Raw genomic sequence first — 17960 nt, forward strand, 5'->3', positions numbered from 1 at the left:
CAAAGAATCATAACATCATAGAATTGTAGTTGGAAGGGACCCCAAGGGTCATCCAGTCCAACCCCCTGCAATGCAGGAATCTCAGCTAAAGCATCCAGATGACCATTCAACAGATAACCATCCAGCCTCTGCTTAAAAACCTCCAAGGAAGGAGAGTCCACAACCTCCCGAGGGAGATTGTTCCATTTTTACTGTCAGAAAGTTTTCCCGTGCTCCACCTTGAGCGCCCTGGAGAAAAGTTGGGATATGAATGCAGTAAGCTAGCAATCCTATGCACGCCTAGGATAGAGACCCACCGAGTTCAACTGACCTCGCTCCCTAAGAACCGAGTGTAGCAGGAGTCGCAGTCTGGAACCCTTCGACTTGATGCGTCGACTGCAGCCGCAATCCTACTCCACGTTTCTTCCTGGGAGCGAGGCCCCATGAGACGCAGTGGGCCTTGCTTCCGAGTAGGACTGCGCTGCAAGTCAGAGAGGTGGCAGGAAACCCGGAGGAGCGGGGCTTCCCCTAGCCTTCCCTGCCCCTAATTCCTTCTCATTTAACAGCAGGGAATCTCTGCCGCTGCACATCCCCTTATCAAAGGCAGAGAGCAGCTCCTTCTGGGAGCTGGCCGTGATTTGCTCCGTCCCAGGCTGCAAAGCTGCGACGGCGCTTGGTTCAAGTGCGCGCTAGCAATGTTTCCAGCGCCCGCAGCAGGAGAGGAGGGCTGCCTGGAGAGCTCCGCTAGCCAAGGCTCGCCGGCCGTCGAGCGCCTCTTTCCGTGACGCTGTCGCTTCTGCCGTGACTTTGACAGCTCTGCTGAGATCAATGGTTGGGAAAGGCGTTAAGGACGCGCGGAAGGGCGCTGGGCGGGTCCAGTCTGATCCGGGAGGAGGTGGGAAGGCTGGGTATGCATGAGATTCATGGGTTCGAGTCCCACCTTGCGCAAAAGATTCCTGCGTGGCAGGGGGTTCGACAAGATGACCCTTGTGGCCCCTTCCAGGCTGTACAAGTCTATGAATCAATACCCTCACGTTAACCCTTGACGGGCTGGACGGTTCTGTGGACCCGCTCCTTTCCCTGGCCTGCCGCCCAGGGCAATGATGAAGACCCTGGATGAAACGATCCGTAAGAAACCAGAAAGCCAGAAAAAAAACACCAAGATCTTTTCTGAGCTGCGGGAAGAAGAGAAATCGGTAGCATTTTAAATTCTTCCCTGAATTAGAAAGGAGTTGTCTATGGGCTGAGGGGTGCAAAAGAATGAAATTGGAAATCCAAACGGGTGATGGTGGTGGCTTTTTAAAGCAGCGCTCATATGTGCCTTACTTTCAGTTGCAAGAGCCCCAGCTTGACCTTCCTCTAGGTGAGCTTATTACAGTATTAGACCTTCTGGCGGACTGGAAGGAGGACTTGGCGCCCCCTAAGGCTTTTCTTGGGGAGGAAGCACCGGGTAGGTGTAAAAGGGGCTTCCTCCCAATGAAATGTGTGCTTAATTTAGGGGTTGAGGCACATAGAAAGCAATCGATGGTGAATAGCTCCCAAAAGGATCGGCAGGGTTAGCCAACCGGTTGACAGGCAATGGTGGACTCCAACTCCCATCAAGCACACAGCCAATGGTCAAGATTGATGGGGGCTGTAGTCTAGTGACGCTGGACGGCACTGCAGTTACTTACTCAGTGTCTTTGGTTTCTCAGCCAACTTTTCTCCCTTCCTTCAAAGGTTTGTTCAAAGGCAACAGTCCAGAAATGGTGCGACAGGTCTTGACCCTGTGACCCACACATTCATTTGTTTTCGATGGGATTTTATCACAACTAACTTTGCTGAATTTTAAGACATGCTAAAATAAAAAAAGAATCTCCAAACTAGACCCGAACAAAAGTCTAGAAGACTTGATAATGCATTAAAAAAATAATTTGCAAACTCTTTTATCAAGAAGGGCTGGGGCAGGTAAAACTACGATAACCTCATCACATTGATAGCTCAGTCCTATGTCTACTTAGAAACGGGTCCCACTGAAGTAAGACTGCAATCCTAACCATGTCTACTAAGAAGTACCATTGAATTCAATGAGACTTATTCCCATCTAACTGGGGTTAGGATTGATTGAACATAATGGAACTTGCCTCTCAGTACACATGCACAGGATTCTATTCTATGAGGACACAAAAATACTACTTAGACTGTATCTGTGAGATGTATTTGATATCTATGTATGTATGATTTAAATATAATGCTAAATTCTCTTTGGCCAAATATACGTCGCTCAAATAGGAAAATCTGACATTGTCTAAGAAAGAAGGAGTTCACACATGTAGAGTTCATCACTGAAAGACTGTAGGCTCTCCCAGGCTGACCTCCATGTCCTGCAGCTTGAGTCTCAACAACCTGGCTACAGGCACCTGCTCTCCTTGGTTCTGAAGAAACAACCACTTGTATGGATTTAGGATGTACCCCTCTGCATCTACAGAAATGCATTGATAATGGAGAGAGAAACAAATCTCTTGCTAGCCTCACCTGTAAGAAAGTTTTTACAGTGTTTTATTTTACTACATTTATATCCCACCTTATCTCCAAGGACCTCAAGGTGATGGAATACTTCTCCTCATCTTATTCCCACAGCAATCCTGTTAGGTAGGTTAGGCTGAGAGAGTGCATGACTGACCCAAGGTCTCCCAGGTCCTAGTCCAACACTCTAACCACTATACTACAGTAGTGGTTTGCGGCTAACTGCCACCTAAATGGGAGGGTGAATGATCTTGGTGGTAAGATATTAAAGCCAGAAAATGTGTGTGTGTGTGTGTGTGTGTGTGTGTGTGTAACATTTTGGCACCTTTGCAACAAGAATAGAAGTTAATTCAGTGTTAACTGAAAGAAGTTTCCTTTTGCTTCTGGTGTGTCCCCCGCCCCCTTTCAGGGGGTAGAAGGGATTTAATTGAACTTTTAAGTTCAATTACATCTCCTTTCCCTGTCTCAATCAAATGTGTGTGTGTCACCTCTTTAATTTTCAAATTGCAGAATCAATCGAGTTTACTCAAGCTGTTTAAATATCAGATGAACGTGAGGGAGGGAGGCTTTACCTTACTGGCTTATTATTATTTTTAAAAAATAATAATTCTGATTTAGAATAGGCTGGATTAGCATGGATATTGCATTTTCAAGGACCCTACCACTATTAAATAGACTGTTAAGTGCATTTTATGGTTGGTGAGGCCGTTCCCCTTTCTATCTGGAGAGACGTGCTAAGTTCATGCCTACCTGCTACATTACACACTCGTTGACTAAAATACTTCCTGTGGATGTAATACCAATGCTCTGTATCTTTTAGGTACATAACGCTAACTGTTTTAGGACTAGTAAAACTGAACTTCATAAAAGTCCCTAGGATCAGTGTGCTGAACATGTGTACACAGAACATGGACAATTGGGAGACATTGAGCAGTTCCATGGAGTAACAAATTCTGCATCCACCTCTGCATCCATCCATCAACAACATTAGACTGTATTAACAGAGTTTATATGCAAACATCATCTGCATCAATATGTACACCTTGACCCCAATATGTAGTCACCATCTGGTGGCTGCAGACTAATTCAGAGCTCACCATTTGGCTCACTTATTTTCAAAATAAGAATACCAGGCATTGATTCCACTAATTAAAATTGGATTTCAATGAGGAGGAATTTGAATTCTATTAATTTAAAATGTCTTATAAATGAAAACCAATCAAGCAATTTGTTAAAGACATGGCAGTTTATCTTTCTGTTTCTCTCCTTTTCTGTATTTAGCTGGCCTGATACTAGAAGGAGCTCTTAGACTAAAAGTGTGCAGGAGGTTGCTTAGGATACTTACTTTAATGATATTAACAAGAGACAATGCAAAGCACACATTTCCTCCTAGAGGTGAGCAGCATTGACTGTCTGCCATGCTTTCATCTAGTCTAATGGAAAGGCTGGTTTCTGAGTTTCAAGGCCTATTGTGTAAATTTAGGGAGAAAATTCTCAAGTTATAAAGCTCTTCTGCAATCCTAATCCCTAATCCCACTAAGATGGGAGTACGTCCCACTGAATTCAATAGGATTTACTTCTAAGTAAACGTATTTAATATTGCACTGTTAGTTCCTTCTACTACAGGGGCGGGCTTGTAAAAACTGACAGCCAGGTTCAAAATACTGGTAGATGGCAGGACCAACTGTCTGCCCCATTCCATGAGCAACACATGGGGACAACCTGCATATTATAGTACAAGTACAAATCTGATTCTGAATGACAGATCAGGGTGGGACTTGAATGCAACATTTTATACCTGGCCTGCATAACATAAGAAGGATCTGATCAATAATTAATATTCTGCAGGCAAGGAACACTTAGGCTGAGAGGTAAGTGAGAGGTAGGTACAACACCTGCCATGGCACTGGCAGATTTTTCATTTTTCTTGCCAATCTATTACAAAGCCGTCAGAATTCTACAAGCTGATCCTGCTCCCATTCTATAAAATATCCTGATCCTAAGGTGCAGCCTGAAGGTTCATGACATAACAACTTAGGTGCAACTAAGCAGGTTTAGTGTCTGGATGGAGGGGGCTTCTTTTAAGCCAACATGGACGGATTTATTTATTTATTTGTGATAGTTGTACACTGCACAATAAAAAATGTCCTTTGGGTGCGTTAAGAGTAGGATAAAAAAACACCAAGCTAAAATAAAACAAACAGAAGCAAAATATTAAAACAGCAGAACAAAATGGGGGGGGGGTATCTGCAGCTGAAAAAGACAAAAAATATGCAGAATCCCTTTCAGCCATGAAGTTCACTGGCTGAAACAGTCATTTTTTTATTCATTTATCCATCACATTTATACTATGGTTCTCTTCACCCCCATTTTATCCTCACAACAACCTTGCCCATTAATTCTCTTAATGAGCCAAGCCTGGGGAATGAGAGCGTGTTGAAACCCTGCTTCTTCAGGAGACTTCCTTCCATCACCTCCACACTTTCAAAATCTAGACTGCAATCTTCTTGGGGAAGGGACCTGCCTTCTTTATACAGTGGTACCTCGGGTTACAGACACTTCAGGTTACAGACTCCGCTAACCCAGAAATAGTACCTTGGGTTAAGAACTTTGCTTCAGTATGAGAACAGAAATTGTGCGGCGGTGGTGTGGCGGCAGCAGGAGGCCCCATTAGCTAAAGTGGTACTGGTTAAGAACGGACCTCCAAAATGAATTAAGTTCTTAACCTGAGGTACCACTGTATATGTCCTTCCAGCATTGTATTTAAGCACCCACCTGGTAGCCAGAGGAGGCAAGGAATTGCCTGCAGGCAAGAGAACTGGGATGGTGGAGGAGGGACACAGCACTCTCCACCCAGCATGGAAAACCAAGCAGGCTGCCAGAAGTGGGAACCTTTTCAGGCCCAGGGCCTGCATGCACCTGAGGACCCATGTCCTAACCCTTTACCATACATTTCCACGGTGGTAGTGCTCCTGTTGCAACCCACCTTGGATCAGGTTGCAATCAGTTGAAGATCAGGGCTTCACGCCAAGCAGAGGTAAAGGTACTTTACTAGCCGTGCAGGGGTCCTTTACCTTTTATGCCCAGCACAGAAACGAAGTGGGGCTGCCTGATATAACGTGCTCCCTCTCGCTTCTGCTACCTATAAAAGTATTTTGCAGCCTAGCAACTTTTGCGGCCTTGTTACTCTGTGGTGCTACAACGGCAGCCTTTGTTTAGAAAGTATGCATAGCAGCATCCCTCAGAATTCAAGCCTGCTTCTTCTCTGCCAAGGGCGCTGCAACTTCGCTAGTAACAAACGCCCTACCAAGGAACTACCTAGAGCTGCAATTGCAAACCCACACGGTGTTCAAACTTGACCTCGTGCAGGCCTAAGGTTCGCCTAAGGGCCGGTCTGGTTCTGCTAGAGATCGCCCTAGTTCCTAGACTACCATCCCAGTCGACGTGGCGCGCTTCTGAATGAGAGGCAACACTTCACCTCAGGGCCACGACTGAGCCGAACGCTCCTATCCGGGGAAAGGGAAGGGACGGGACGGCAACGTCACGACGCGCGCGCGGCTGCCGCGTCAGGAGGACTTTCTGCGCATGTGCCTGACCAACGAAGGCGGGGAGGAAAAGCAGGTCGGGCGCGCGCCTGCCTATTCAACTTCCTCTTCGCGCCTGTCAGTCTCGGTGAGTTCGAGAGTGTCCGAGGCAGGGGAGCCTCGCGCGGAAAGGAATGGACACGCCACGTGTTGGACTGGCGGGGAGGGGAGGGGGGGCCTGAGCGAGGGAGAGAAAAAAGGCGGGCTTTTGCATCGGGAGCGCGCTCCTGAGCTGAGCCAGAGCCGGGAGCGCGGCGTCTCCCGGCTGGCAGAAACTGATTTGAGGGGCGGGCAGTTGTAGGAGGAGGGTTGCAGGTGACGAGCGAAGCGGGCGGGACCCTCTATTGGAAACTCGAAAAGGGGGGCTTTCTGAGCTGCGCCCGACTCGAGGGAGGGAAGGGAGAGGCTCGTCCTTGAAGGAGGCGTTGCTCCACCACCACCAACCACCGCCCCCATCCTTTTCCTTGGACAGGGTGTCACTCCAACGACTTTCTCTTCTCGGGGTTGTGTTTTGTTGGCCCTGTCAGCAAATGGGCGACCCTGGTCCTACTCAGCCCTCTCAGATGATTTGCTTAGATGCTGCGCCTCGGCTGCTGCAGAACCCGTTTCGGCCCTGAGTTATGTGAAGTAGTCAGTTTTATTGAAGAAACATGTTCTGGAGGCGTGTGCAAAGTTTCTTTCCCTTTCTCTGCTGAGCCATTGAGCATCCCTACCCTCGCGCGTGGCCGGAGGTGGAGAGTGTTTTGGTAGGCAAGTGAGCTTTTGAAAAAGCGTCTGCCACAACGCTTCAGGGTCTGTTTTTTTTTTGGTGGGGGGGGGAATAACCTCTTGGGATAGCCCTTTCTCTACAGAACTGCAGAGCAACAGAGGTTTGCCCTATTTCCACGCAAGTGGCAATTTCACAGATTAGACATTGCAGGTCTGGTGTGTAATTTATGCTTAGTAATTCCATTGTCTATTTTTATTTTTATTGCTAAAACCTATCAAGGTAAAGGGACCCCTGACCATTAGGTCCAGTCGTGGCCGACTCTGGGGTTGCTCATCTCGCTTTATTGGCCGAGGGAGCCGGCGTACACTTTCGGGTCATGTGGCCAACATGACTAAGCCGCTTCTGGCGAACCAGAGCAGCGCACGGAAACGCCGTTTACCTTCCCGCTGGAGCAGTACCTATTTATCTACTTGCACTTTGACATGCTTTTGAACTGCTAGGTTGGCAGGAGCAGGGACCTATACACACCTGCAATTGCAGCATGGAATAAGAGGAAATAATATTGACAAATAGAATCTTCAGTTTTAAATATTTATAAACTTGAATTAAACTATGGCTTAATTACATGGTATTGACTATTGCCATTGAACATCAGGAGTCCCAGATAGATTAAATTAAACCTAGTCCTTGAATGTCCATTGTGCAGGAAAATACAGGACAAAGTTTCCAACTGTTTTGGTCTAATAATTGACTTTGTTTTGGTGTAGGTTAAGCTCAGCAGAATTCTGAGTAGATGTGAATAGGATTGCACTGTAACTCTCCCGAAGAAGAGCCTGCTGGATCACGCCAGTGCCTCATCTAGTCCAGCATTCTGTTCTCAAAGTGGCCAACCGGATGTTTATGGGAAGCCAGCAAGCCTGAGCTGAGTGCAAAAGCATGCTTCCCACTTGTGATTGCTAGCAAGTGCTATTCAAAGGCTTACCACCTCCAACAGTGGAGGTAGAACATAGCTGTTGTGGCAGTCAGCCACTGATAGCCTTCTCCACAAATTTTTCTAATTCTCCTTTAAAGGAATCCAGGCTGGCAGACATCACTACCTCTTGGGGAGTGAATTCCATGGTTTAACTGCATCATGCAGAGAAATATTTCCATTTTTTCTGTTCTGCACCTTCTAACATTCAGTAACACTGGATGTTCATGGGTGCTAATAATATGTGATATTATTGATATATATATATATGTGATATCTTGATGTTTTTTTCTAGACTATGCATAACTGTATACATCTCCCTTCTTTCTTGCATTTTCTCTAAATTAAATATGCTTAAATGTTACAACCTTGCCTCAGAGAGGAATTACTCCATCCCCTTTATTATTTTGGTTGAGCTTTTCCAGTTCCTGATATGCATGATTTATGCATTTATAATTTCTGGCTTCTGTCAGATTCTCAGAAAAGAAAAACAAACACTTTGAGTTTCTAGGTCAGGATTTGCTTTTGTTTTCACAATGGTTTGTGAATTGTACCATGTTGTCATTTTAATTCTTCACTGTTTGACTCATGGACCATTGACAACCAGGCATTATCTTTGTTATCAAGCACAGATGAAGAACATGTGGACCTCCAGAGGTTGTTCGACTACAACTCCTGTAATCCTGACCCTTGAGTATGCTGGTTGGCGTTGATGGAAATTGGAGTTCAACAACACCTGGAGACCTGCAGATTCCCTATTCATGCTCTACTCTAGACTATCATTAAGGCCTAGCACGAGACAGAACTAAAGAGGGATATCTGGGGACAGGCTTGCAATTTTGTATGTTTGATTGTCAAATGTAAACTGTGGGACCTTTCAATCTTTTCTGGCCATGTGGGATTATAGCTCCCTATCTGCTTAAACCAAGAGAATAAGCGTTGCTCTGTGCATGAGTAAATCAGCAGCGGAAACAAGTAAACATGCATAGAACTTAGATCATGGCTGTGATTCCTTTAGTCCAGCTCTATTCTATTGGCCTTTTCCCAAATAAGAGTGGTGGTTTAGCTTGTAGAATTGGATTGGTTACTTTGATTACACTTTCAAAATTTATGATTGGCTGAAGTTACATTTTCTTTGACATCTCCTGGAACTATACCCATCTGCACTTTTGCCAGTTTAATCCGTCCAGCTAAATTCTCCTTGTGAACAGAGACTGAGTAAAGATTTGATTTTGCTGATATCCCTGGCAGCATTAGAGAATTCTTTGCTCTAAAGATTACTTTGCTGGATGCAGTAATGGCTTTCGCTGGATTTGCCTTTCCCATAGTAGCATAATCAAAAAGGCTGCATTTGCTCACTGTCCTGCCTGTGGATTTATCTCTGTATATAAACGTTAGGGGCAGAAGCCAGAATTTTGTGACATCATTGTTTCTGTTCTTGTTTCAAGGTGATTTCGGAATAGCAGCTATGGAAAAATGGAGCTTAATGACAATTACTGCATTACTAGGCCTTCTTGTCCGTTGGACTGTGTCCCTTGGTTCTTACTCAGGTAGTAAATATTCTGAATGTATATGAACTATTGTAGTGAAATTACTGTTAGAAGTTTCTTAAAAGGAAATAAGTATATAGTAGTTAAAAATGAAAGGTGTATAATAATCATGTTCTCAACTCTGAATAGCCTTGTTCTTTTTTAAAAAAATGTATTTTATTGCTTTTTCATCATTATTATTTTATTTGTATGCTGCCTTTTCATAGTTAAAACTATGCTCAAGGCGGCTTACAACATAGAAGCAGTGCTTTTTTCTGGGGGGATGTAGGGATATGCATACCCCTAAACATTTTGTTAATCCAAGTTTGGCCTCATTGAGGGGCAGTATTTCAACATGAGTAGGAAAATGAGAGTGCCCCTAAACATTTTTAAAGAAAAAAGCACTGCATAGAACTATTTACATAATTAAAAACGTAAAAGTTGTCATAAGCAATAAATAAAGCACATCAAAAAGCACACAACCAAACTGAAGAATTTTCACATGTAATAAAATTTAAAATGCAATAAAGAATTTCCTTCATTTCCTGACAGCACTACAACCATAGCTATAACTATTAGAATAAAGTAGTGTTATCTTCCTTTTCCCTCTTCCGCCACATCTTCCGCATAACTATCTTAGCACTTCATGTTTACTTTCAATTTGATGAAGATTAAATCTATATCATTTAAGCTTGTTATAAATCTAAGCCAAATACAAAAGAGAAGAGAAGAAAATATTACTGTTGTCACACAAATGTAGTGACAACAGTAGCTGTCTAATGTAGTTATTTAGAAAAAACATTTAGTTATACAGTACAAGATTAGAACCTTAGGTTCTTTTCACAACTATGATAAACAACATCTGAGCTCTGTCTGGGTGTTGACCTCTCTCATGATTGAAAGCGAGAGTAGCTGTTCTTCTTGGCCCACCTGCTTTGCTGCAGCTCTAGGAACCTGCTTTACACATGTGCAGCTTAGAATCCTTTTGATCATGTTGCTTGGGGAGCCTACACAAGAACAGGCTCCTTTCTTCAGCCTTTCCTCAACAATACATGGATGGTGGGAAGGTGGGTCCAAAAAGCACAACTTTGGTCTCCCTTCACATTATTATAATCTAGTTACCATGATGTGGAAGTCAAAATGGGAAGATTGGTATTTAATTCTGGTTGTACCCTCACCTGTTCAAATTAACAGAACAAAGAGGAAGCAATTAAGATTCTGCTATGTCTAATGTGTTATGTTTTTTGGTATAACAAAAGTAACTTTCTAGATGCTATAGTGTCTGAATATTAAGTTACAACTACTGTCCTATTCTGACGGAAACATCTAAGAACTAAAAAACAAAAACAAAAAAGGCCAACACTTTAACAAACTTTCAACATACAAAGGAGTGTTAAGTTGAAGCTGTTAGTAGTTGTGTATATTGCAACTTGTACTGTATGCCTTGTGTATTGTAATGCATAGCGCTGACCTGCTCACTTTTTGTTTAATGTATGTATTGTTAGACGCTCACTGGGGACAAGCAACAATTCCTTGCAGTTGAGTAATTTGTTAGATCAGGCACTATGATGGACAGATATACTCCCTCTCCCATGCAGTTGGCTAGGGTGGCAATTCTTTTGTACATATATCAGGTGAAAGTGGTGATGAAATGATGGTAGAGAGAATCTACATTTTATACTTGTTACCCATATTAATACAAACTGCTTATGAACCACATTACATGTTTTCTAAATAGGTACAGTAGTAGCATAAACCATTGTAGAAGACTTGGATGCAAAACCCCAGATGTTCATTCATAAAATCCAACTATGTGTCCAATTTGCTGGTTACCCTCAAAATGTATGCAGGTGCTGCCCAATGCAACGGCAGTTGAGATCGAAAGGCTGACATCAGCTGTTCTAAATCAACATAGTTCCAACTTAAGGTGTGAATGACCAGATATAGGAAGGTTACTTCTGCTCTGAGTCCACTATATTTTAGATGCATCAAGCTTTTTTTTTTTACTTTGCTTTTGCTTTTCTCACCATATATTTTCCTCCAGGTGGGTTTGCTGAACTAGTTAGCATTAGTGAATGTGGCTAACAAATGGCATTGAACACTACTGGTTCAATTTTTTTCATGGTTAAGAATAATATAGTACAATGTAAAGGTGAAGAATTATTAATATGAGGAATTAAATTTGGGTTTTTGTGTGTGCTAAATTTATGTTTGTGTCATCAAGCTGCCCAAAGTCTTAGTTGCTTCTATATATGGGTTGCATCAAAAGCTATGGAGAATGTCCTGGTCTTTGACTGATCTTAGGGCAACTTTTTATACTTTTTATATTTGGGAACCTCTTGTTCTTCAAAGGCACATCTCGTTCACTATAATAAAGCAGTACTGTATGCTGCTTTGAGGATCTGCTTAGTAATAACTTTTAAAATGTTATACTTTACAGCTTTTGTCTCCCTTGCAAAAGGTGTATGGAATTAAAATGTCCCCTTTGGAAGCAGTTCATTGCCTGCAGCCCATGGCTTCAATACTGCACACATGCTGTTTAAGGCTCACTCATTACAATGTGCTTTTGCAGCCTAATTTCCCAGAATAGCAACCCGAGGCAAAATATAAAGTGCAAAAACTAAAAAGAAAGGACCAAATAGTTTAGCTGATCAGTTTGGTATTTAATTACTCACCACTACTACTTTGCCTTGCGATGTCAACCTATATCCTTTTGCAACATGTGTACAAATAAACCCCAAACACTTAGAAATGGGTACCAATTTTTTCCAATGCATTCTGCTTGGTTCATTTTGGAAAACAACAACAACAAAGCACAGCAGATGCTAAAACGCTTGCCCTTGCTTTGTTTACTTTCACTGCTGCCTCAAAGTTGATAATTTTAACCGGCCTAGTTTTGACTGATTCTGGTCTTGTATTATATATTTTGCTGTTTGGACGTCAGCTCCTCTTTGGTTTTGTAGTGAGAAGAACACTGTCATAAACTCCTCCTAGGAGAAGCTATCACTGGTTGGTAATTTTTGTAGGGTCTTCCCAGCATTGTAAATAATAGTGATAGATATAGATCTGCAGTAAAAGACAGCAGTGGTCAAATATCAAGCATTTCCATCAGACATTATTGTGTTCTGTGGAATCAGTAGGACCCTTGTAGGAATGTTTCCCATCCTTTTGGTTGTGCCCTGTACCTAGAGCATGGGCTGCTGCCATGTGAATGTTTTCTTTTGCTGAATCAATCCTATTTCCCTGTATTCATCCATTACGTTGGTAAACGGGCAGAAGGAAGTTATTGCACATGTCGCTTGGCACATATTCTTAACTCTCTTCCCAAATGTCCATAGAGGAGTCTTCTGTTTGTAGAAGCACTGGCCTATCTGAAACCCTTTCTTCTTAATATCCTTCTTGTAGCAATTGTCTGCTCTCAGTGTTGCAAAAGGACAGATTATGTCCTTCTCTGCTGTTTGTGTGAATTGCTCAAACATACATCATATGAAAGAATTATAGATAGCTTTCCTATATTTAAAAGAAACTCTTCAATCTCCATGAAGTTAGAGTCAATACCATAGAAATAAGTGTGTGCTCTCAATAGCTAATCAGGAACGACAGGAAATGAATAATCTGTGTGCCTAATTGTTTAATGTGATACTGCCACAATTGGCTTGTTCTGTAGTATTCAATAAAGAAGAAACTCATGCAAATTTTGTACTGATTTTAAAAAGTTACAGGAAAAAACAAAGAATTTCTGATGAGAGAAGAAAGGGGGGGAGGAAAGAATAGGGAACTAAGAAGAATATTAATAAAAGATGTATTCAGAAAATGGAAATGTATCCTACGTCTAATACTACCCCAAGAACATCTTCTCTTCCTGACAGAGTTGATTGTAAAAGAATGTTACATGCAAATACCTGTCACACTTTTGCTACAGAGGGTATATTAATTTCCAGGCAAAGCATTGAATTGCAGGCATTAGTAGAGCAAAATTAACTTATACATGAATTAACTGATAAATATAGTTTCCCATCTTTTTTCTTTGTTTTAAGGTGCAGGAAAACCACCTATGTATGGAGACTACGAAGCTCAAAGACATTGGCAAGAAGTTACCTACAATCTGCCAGTCAAACAGTGGTATGCCTAATTTAGAATTTTTTTATTCCCTTTTCTATGGACAGACTATAATCTTGGGGTGCATAAAACCTTCCTGCCTACACAGCCCTTTGCAGTGTAACCCTACATAAGGCTGCAAAGAAGTAAGTCCCAGTTAAGTGTACATAGCATTGCAGCCAATTACCATTTCCTTTACTTATTTTTGTTTCCCTTGAAATATCTCATTCTAGATCTATATAATACATGTATCTAAAATGTTTTAGAACAATTTAGTCATGTAACAAAAAATATATATCGTATAATGATTCCTGTCATCTGCCTTTAAGATGCGATCCACCAATTTTATTATTTTAGCAAAATTAATATTTGAAAAAAATGTTTTCCAATTTGTCCAGTTAAGTATATTTTACAACTATCAGTACCGATTTGTAAGTGATACAAATTCTCTGAAAACTGGAGTTCAGACATAAGCAGTAGATTCCTGGTTTCCACACCTCTCAACTTGTAAGGGTGGTGAGCCCATTCACATGGCCCGCTCTCAGAGACTGATGGGACCAGATATGTTCTTGAATGCTATGGGGAATTTTCCAGTGGAGAAAGCAGGTGATCCTGTCAAAGACCTCGTCGCTATGGAGTGGCGAAAGGAAACGGGCAGTAGACACAATCACCACTGAGCATTCTCTCTGGCATTTTCGAGCCCAAGGAGTTCTTGGTACTCTCAGGAGCTCCAGACTGTAAAACAGTCCGGATGAAGACTGGAGTGAGGTGGCGCAAGTCTCATTCTGAAGCCAACTGAACACTGCTAAGAACACACAGTCGTGCCTATAATGTGGCAGTGAGGCTGCAAAAAAAGGAGGAGGCTTATTTTGCAGTGCACACTGGGTCCTCTAGTTCTGTTGCCAATTTGCTACTGGACCAACTTCAAGGTGTTATAAAGCCCTTAACAGCTTGGAACCAGTTTACCTACAAGATTATCTTTTAAAGCATATTTTGTCATTACATTGTGTCCTCCAGTTGTAATAAATTGACCACTCTGATGTGCAGAAGATGCTTCCTTACCACATGGTCAAGTCGTAACTTACCTTTTGTATGTGCTCATAAGTTGAGTATACTCTTGCTGTATATAGTAATGATGTTGAGTTTTTTACTATGTGTGTGTGTGTGTGGGGAGAGAGAGAGAGAGAGAGAGAGAGAGAGAGAGAGAGAGAGAGTGTGTGTAAAGAGAGAAACTGTTTGCAACATGACCTAATTGCAGGAATGTATTTGTCATAAAATGTGTGGTTGGTATTGGTATTGGTGAGAAAGGGGGAAAGGATTGCTTAAGAATTAGCTTTTTTTTAGAAGTTGATAGCAGCATTAAAATTTACAGCCAATGGAATGATAACCAATAAATCTGCACTTGTCTGCCATCAAAACCAAATACTGTACTACAATTAGCCAATTTAGTTTAAATTTGGAAACTTACAATCTGTTCTGCATATATTGCTGTATAGTATAACAGTGTGAGCAGTGTAATGGGATGAGATTTCATTGTTTGGTAACAAACAAATTTGTGATCCCCTGCACTGGGTGCAAGGTGACATCTTTTGAACGTTTGCCCCCTAAAGTCTTTGCCTTTGAAAAGGCAATGATTACTATTATTATTCAGGTATGCTCAAATGGTATTATCATGTACTCCATGTTCACTTCCTTTGTTCTGGAAAAAAAGTATATTAAAAAAGGTAGGCAGTAAATGAGAAATGTGATTTGTATGTAGTTCTCCTGTATGTAGTTTTTCTGAGCCAGAGGCACAAATTTAAATATTTCTGCCTTCTCTATCTTTCTTTGGAGCCCATGCATATTTATCAAAGACAATCTTGACAGCATCTTTTTCTTCTGATATTGCATGTTAGAAATGTGACAGTTCTTACCTTTTTTTTCACACCTATACACAAACTTTTTCTTTGGAATCTAAGTTCAAATAAGAGCATGGAATTGAATGAGATATTTACTAGTAAATCGCAAGACATCAATATCCAAATGAAGGAGTTAAAACTATCCTGGCATGAGAAATTTTAAATGGTGGGATAAGGGGCAGAGATGCAGCTTTAAGAAATATGATTTATCATGAATTGTTCATAAGATACTTCAGGCTGCTCATAAGGTATTCAAGAAATATCATTTATTGTAATAAATGTCAAAAATTGGCTGCATTTGAGTGGATAGACTGGGAAAGCTAAGAACTTGCCCCTTGGCAATTATAAAATACTAGTCACTCTGTTTCACTGAGATTTAAAGGTTCTGATGTCTTATTTTTGTAACTTTTATTTTCATTGAATAAAATCTTCTGCCTTTCATCTTGAAGATGTGGCTAAATTCTGACTGCTCTCCACAGAAACATAAGTACAGAAAAGTCATATGAATGAAATTCCTTTATCTTTGCGCTTTCTTATTGTCCTCTAGAGGTTACTTTCTTGGGCTAGTTTAGAGGGCCTGTTGAATTTGTTGTTATTGGTATGACTGAACAGGATCATGACCTTTGTCATCTATTGTGCTGACAACTTGGTACTGTTGTAATTAAGCAGAGTTTAGTTTTTAGCACCTCCTAATTCTTGTGAAAGCCAGCAGTACTATTTGGATACTGTTGATATGGAGCAGCTCAGGTTCAGTAGTTTGTTAGCTCACAAGAATTGCCAATCATTCTTTTAGCTCAGATGTTTGGGTTTTGTGACTTTGGAGAACTAGTGTTGGATCTTAGAATCCCTTAGATAAAATTGTGCTTAAGGCTGCAAAACCTTGAAGGCTGTAATGCTCTAACCACTTTTGTGGGTGAGCTGAGAGCTTGTTTGAACCCTGGGTTAAAATCCGGAGCCTTAGAGGGAGATTGTGTCAGTAACTGTATTAGTAAGTTTGTATTACTGTAACATTTTTATATGCAACTCTGTATTTCTTTAATACTTTCTTTAAGTTGTCTGTTGACGCTTCAGAAAACACCATCTTTTCAAAGCCACAGACTTTGTTAGATGCGGGTCCTTGGGTACATATCTTTAGCTGAAGGTGATTGCAGAAGGTTTCAGGAGAAAGGGTGGTCAGGTCAGGAAAAGCGTCCAATGAATATAGAGGTTGACTGGAATAGAGCCTTGTATTTTTGGAGCTGCTCCCATATATTGAAAAAGTGAAATTAATGGCACTGATGAATCAGATCTTGTGAATATGGCAATTGGAACAATAATTACCTTTCATAGCCCAGTAGATTTTTGAATTATTCTAGCTTTGTTTCCTAGAAATGAAAATGTATTTCCCAGAACAATATCAGCTGGTTACAGGCACAAATTTTATATCCTTCAGATTCTTTATGTCTTGTATTCTGCCATAACACAAACATCAACAACTGCATCCAAAAACGCAGGCAAGTCTTTGTTTTATTTTAAAAAAAGAATCTACAACAAAAATGCAGTAAGAGCCATATTTTAATTTATTTTTTTTACTATTGTACTGAAGCTGTCCAGCTTCGTAGAAAACCAACATGACCCTGGGTTGTATCATCCATTGGTTGTGCTAGTAGAATGCTGCCTGGGTGGAATGCAACATGTATAACCAATCTGTCTTGTCCTTTCTTCCCTCCTGAAGTACTCTGTATCCCTTGCAACCCCTCCTTATAGGGTTTGGGACACTTCTGAACAGTAAGGACTGTGGTTTACTGGGCTGCAGTGCAAATGGGGAATTGGACAGCACTGAGCAGAGGGATCTTGCTGCAACGGGGAAAGGGAAGGAGGAAGATCTGCATTCTGTGTGAGCTGCATTCTGAAGACATATATATTTCAGGGTTTCCTTTTCTTTTTCAGGTACTTCAACACCAGTGACAATAACTTGCAATACTGGGGCCTTGACTATCCACCTCTTACTGCTTATCACAGTCTTCTGTGTGCTTATGTGTAAGTTAAATATGTGAGCATTATTTTAAATGCATTTTGTTTGCTAGAAGAAATAGAAAAATGCAGGCTGATCCAGGTATGAGAATTCTGATGCACAACTACAGCATTCCCCATTCACAATAAGTGTGGTGATTACACACTTATGACCGTGTATACATAAGCAGCACGTGGGAGTGCTTACCTGTGTGGTAAACAATCACAGATGAGGCAGCTCTGTCTCTCCTGATTATTTAGTGGATAAAAGGGGGTTTGTAGTTGGCTAAGTTTCTATGCCTACCTCATGAGAAGAGAAGAGAAGAGAAGAGAAGAGAAGAGAAGAGAAGAGAAGAGAAGAGAAGATTGCGGGAGGCAGTGGAAGACAGGAGTGCCTGGTGTGCTCTGGTCCATGGGGTCACGAAGAGTCGGACACGACTAAACAACAACAACAACAAAGTACAGGCAACTCCCAATTTACGCAGGGGTTACATTGCGAGGCACCACATGTTTACGTGAAATCACGTATATTTGAAACGCCATTGTAAAAGTCTGCAGACAACCTCTAAACCTCTAAAACTCCCTGAAAAAACCCTTTAAAATACCAGCAGCACTTACCAGACGCCAAACTCCACCATGGTCACTCCCTCCAAATCTCCTTTCTCAAACTCAGACGTTCCACAAGCCTCAAAGGTC

General features: G+C 41.6%; 1 protein-coding gene across 1 annotated transcript in view; it reads left to right on the forward strand.

Moving 5' to 3' along the window:
• Window positions 1–6068: 6068 nt before the first annotated feature.
• The window catches only part of ALG6 (ALG6 alpha-1,3-glucosyltransferase), a 28537-nt gene continuing 16645 nt past the window's right edge, over window positions 6069–17960 (forward strand). Inside the window, exons 1-4 of the mRNA XM_081915912.1 lie at window positions 6069–6156; window positions 9196–9297; window positions 13314–13398; window positions 17202–17291. Coding sequence (XP_081772038.1) covers window positions 9216–9297; window positions 13314–13398; window positions 17202–17291 — 257 coding nt within the window. The 5' untranslated portion in view covers window positions 6069–6156; window positions 9196–9215. The remainder of the gene's footprint in view (window positions 6157–9195; window positions 9298–13313; window positions 13399–17201; window positions 17292–17960) is intronic.

Source organism: Podarcis melisellensis, assembly GCF_964234715.1.
Source record: "Podarcis melisellensis genome assembly, chromosome: 6".
NCBI classification, from domain to species: Eukaryota; Metazoa; Chordata; class Lepidosauria; order Squamata; family Lacertidae; genus Podarcis; species Podarcis melisellensis.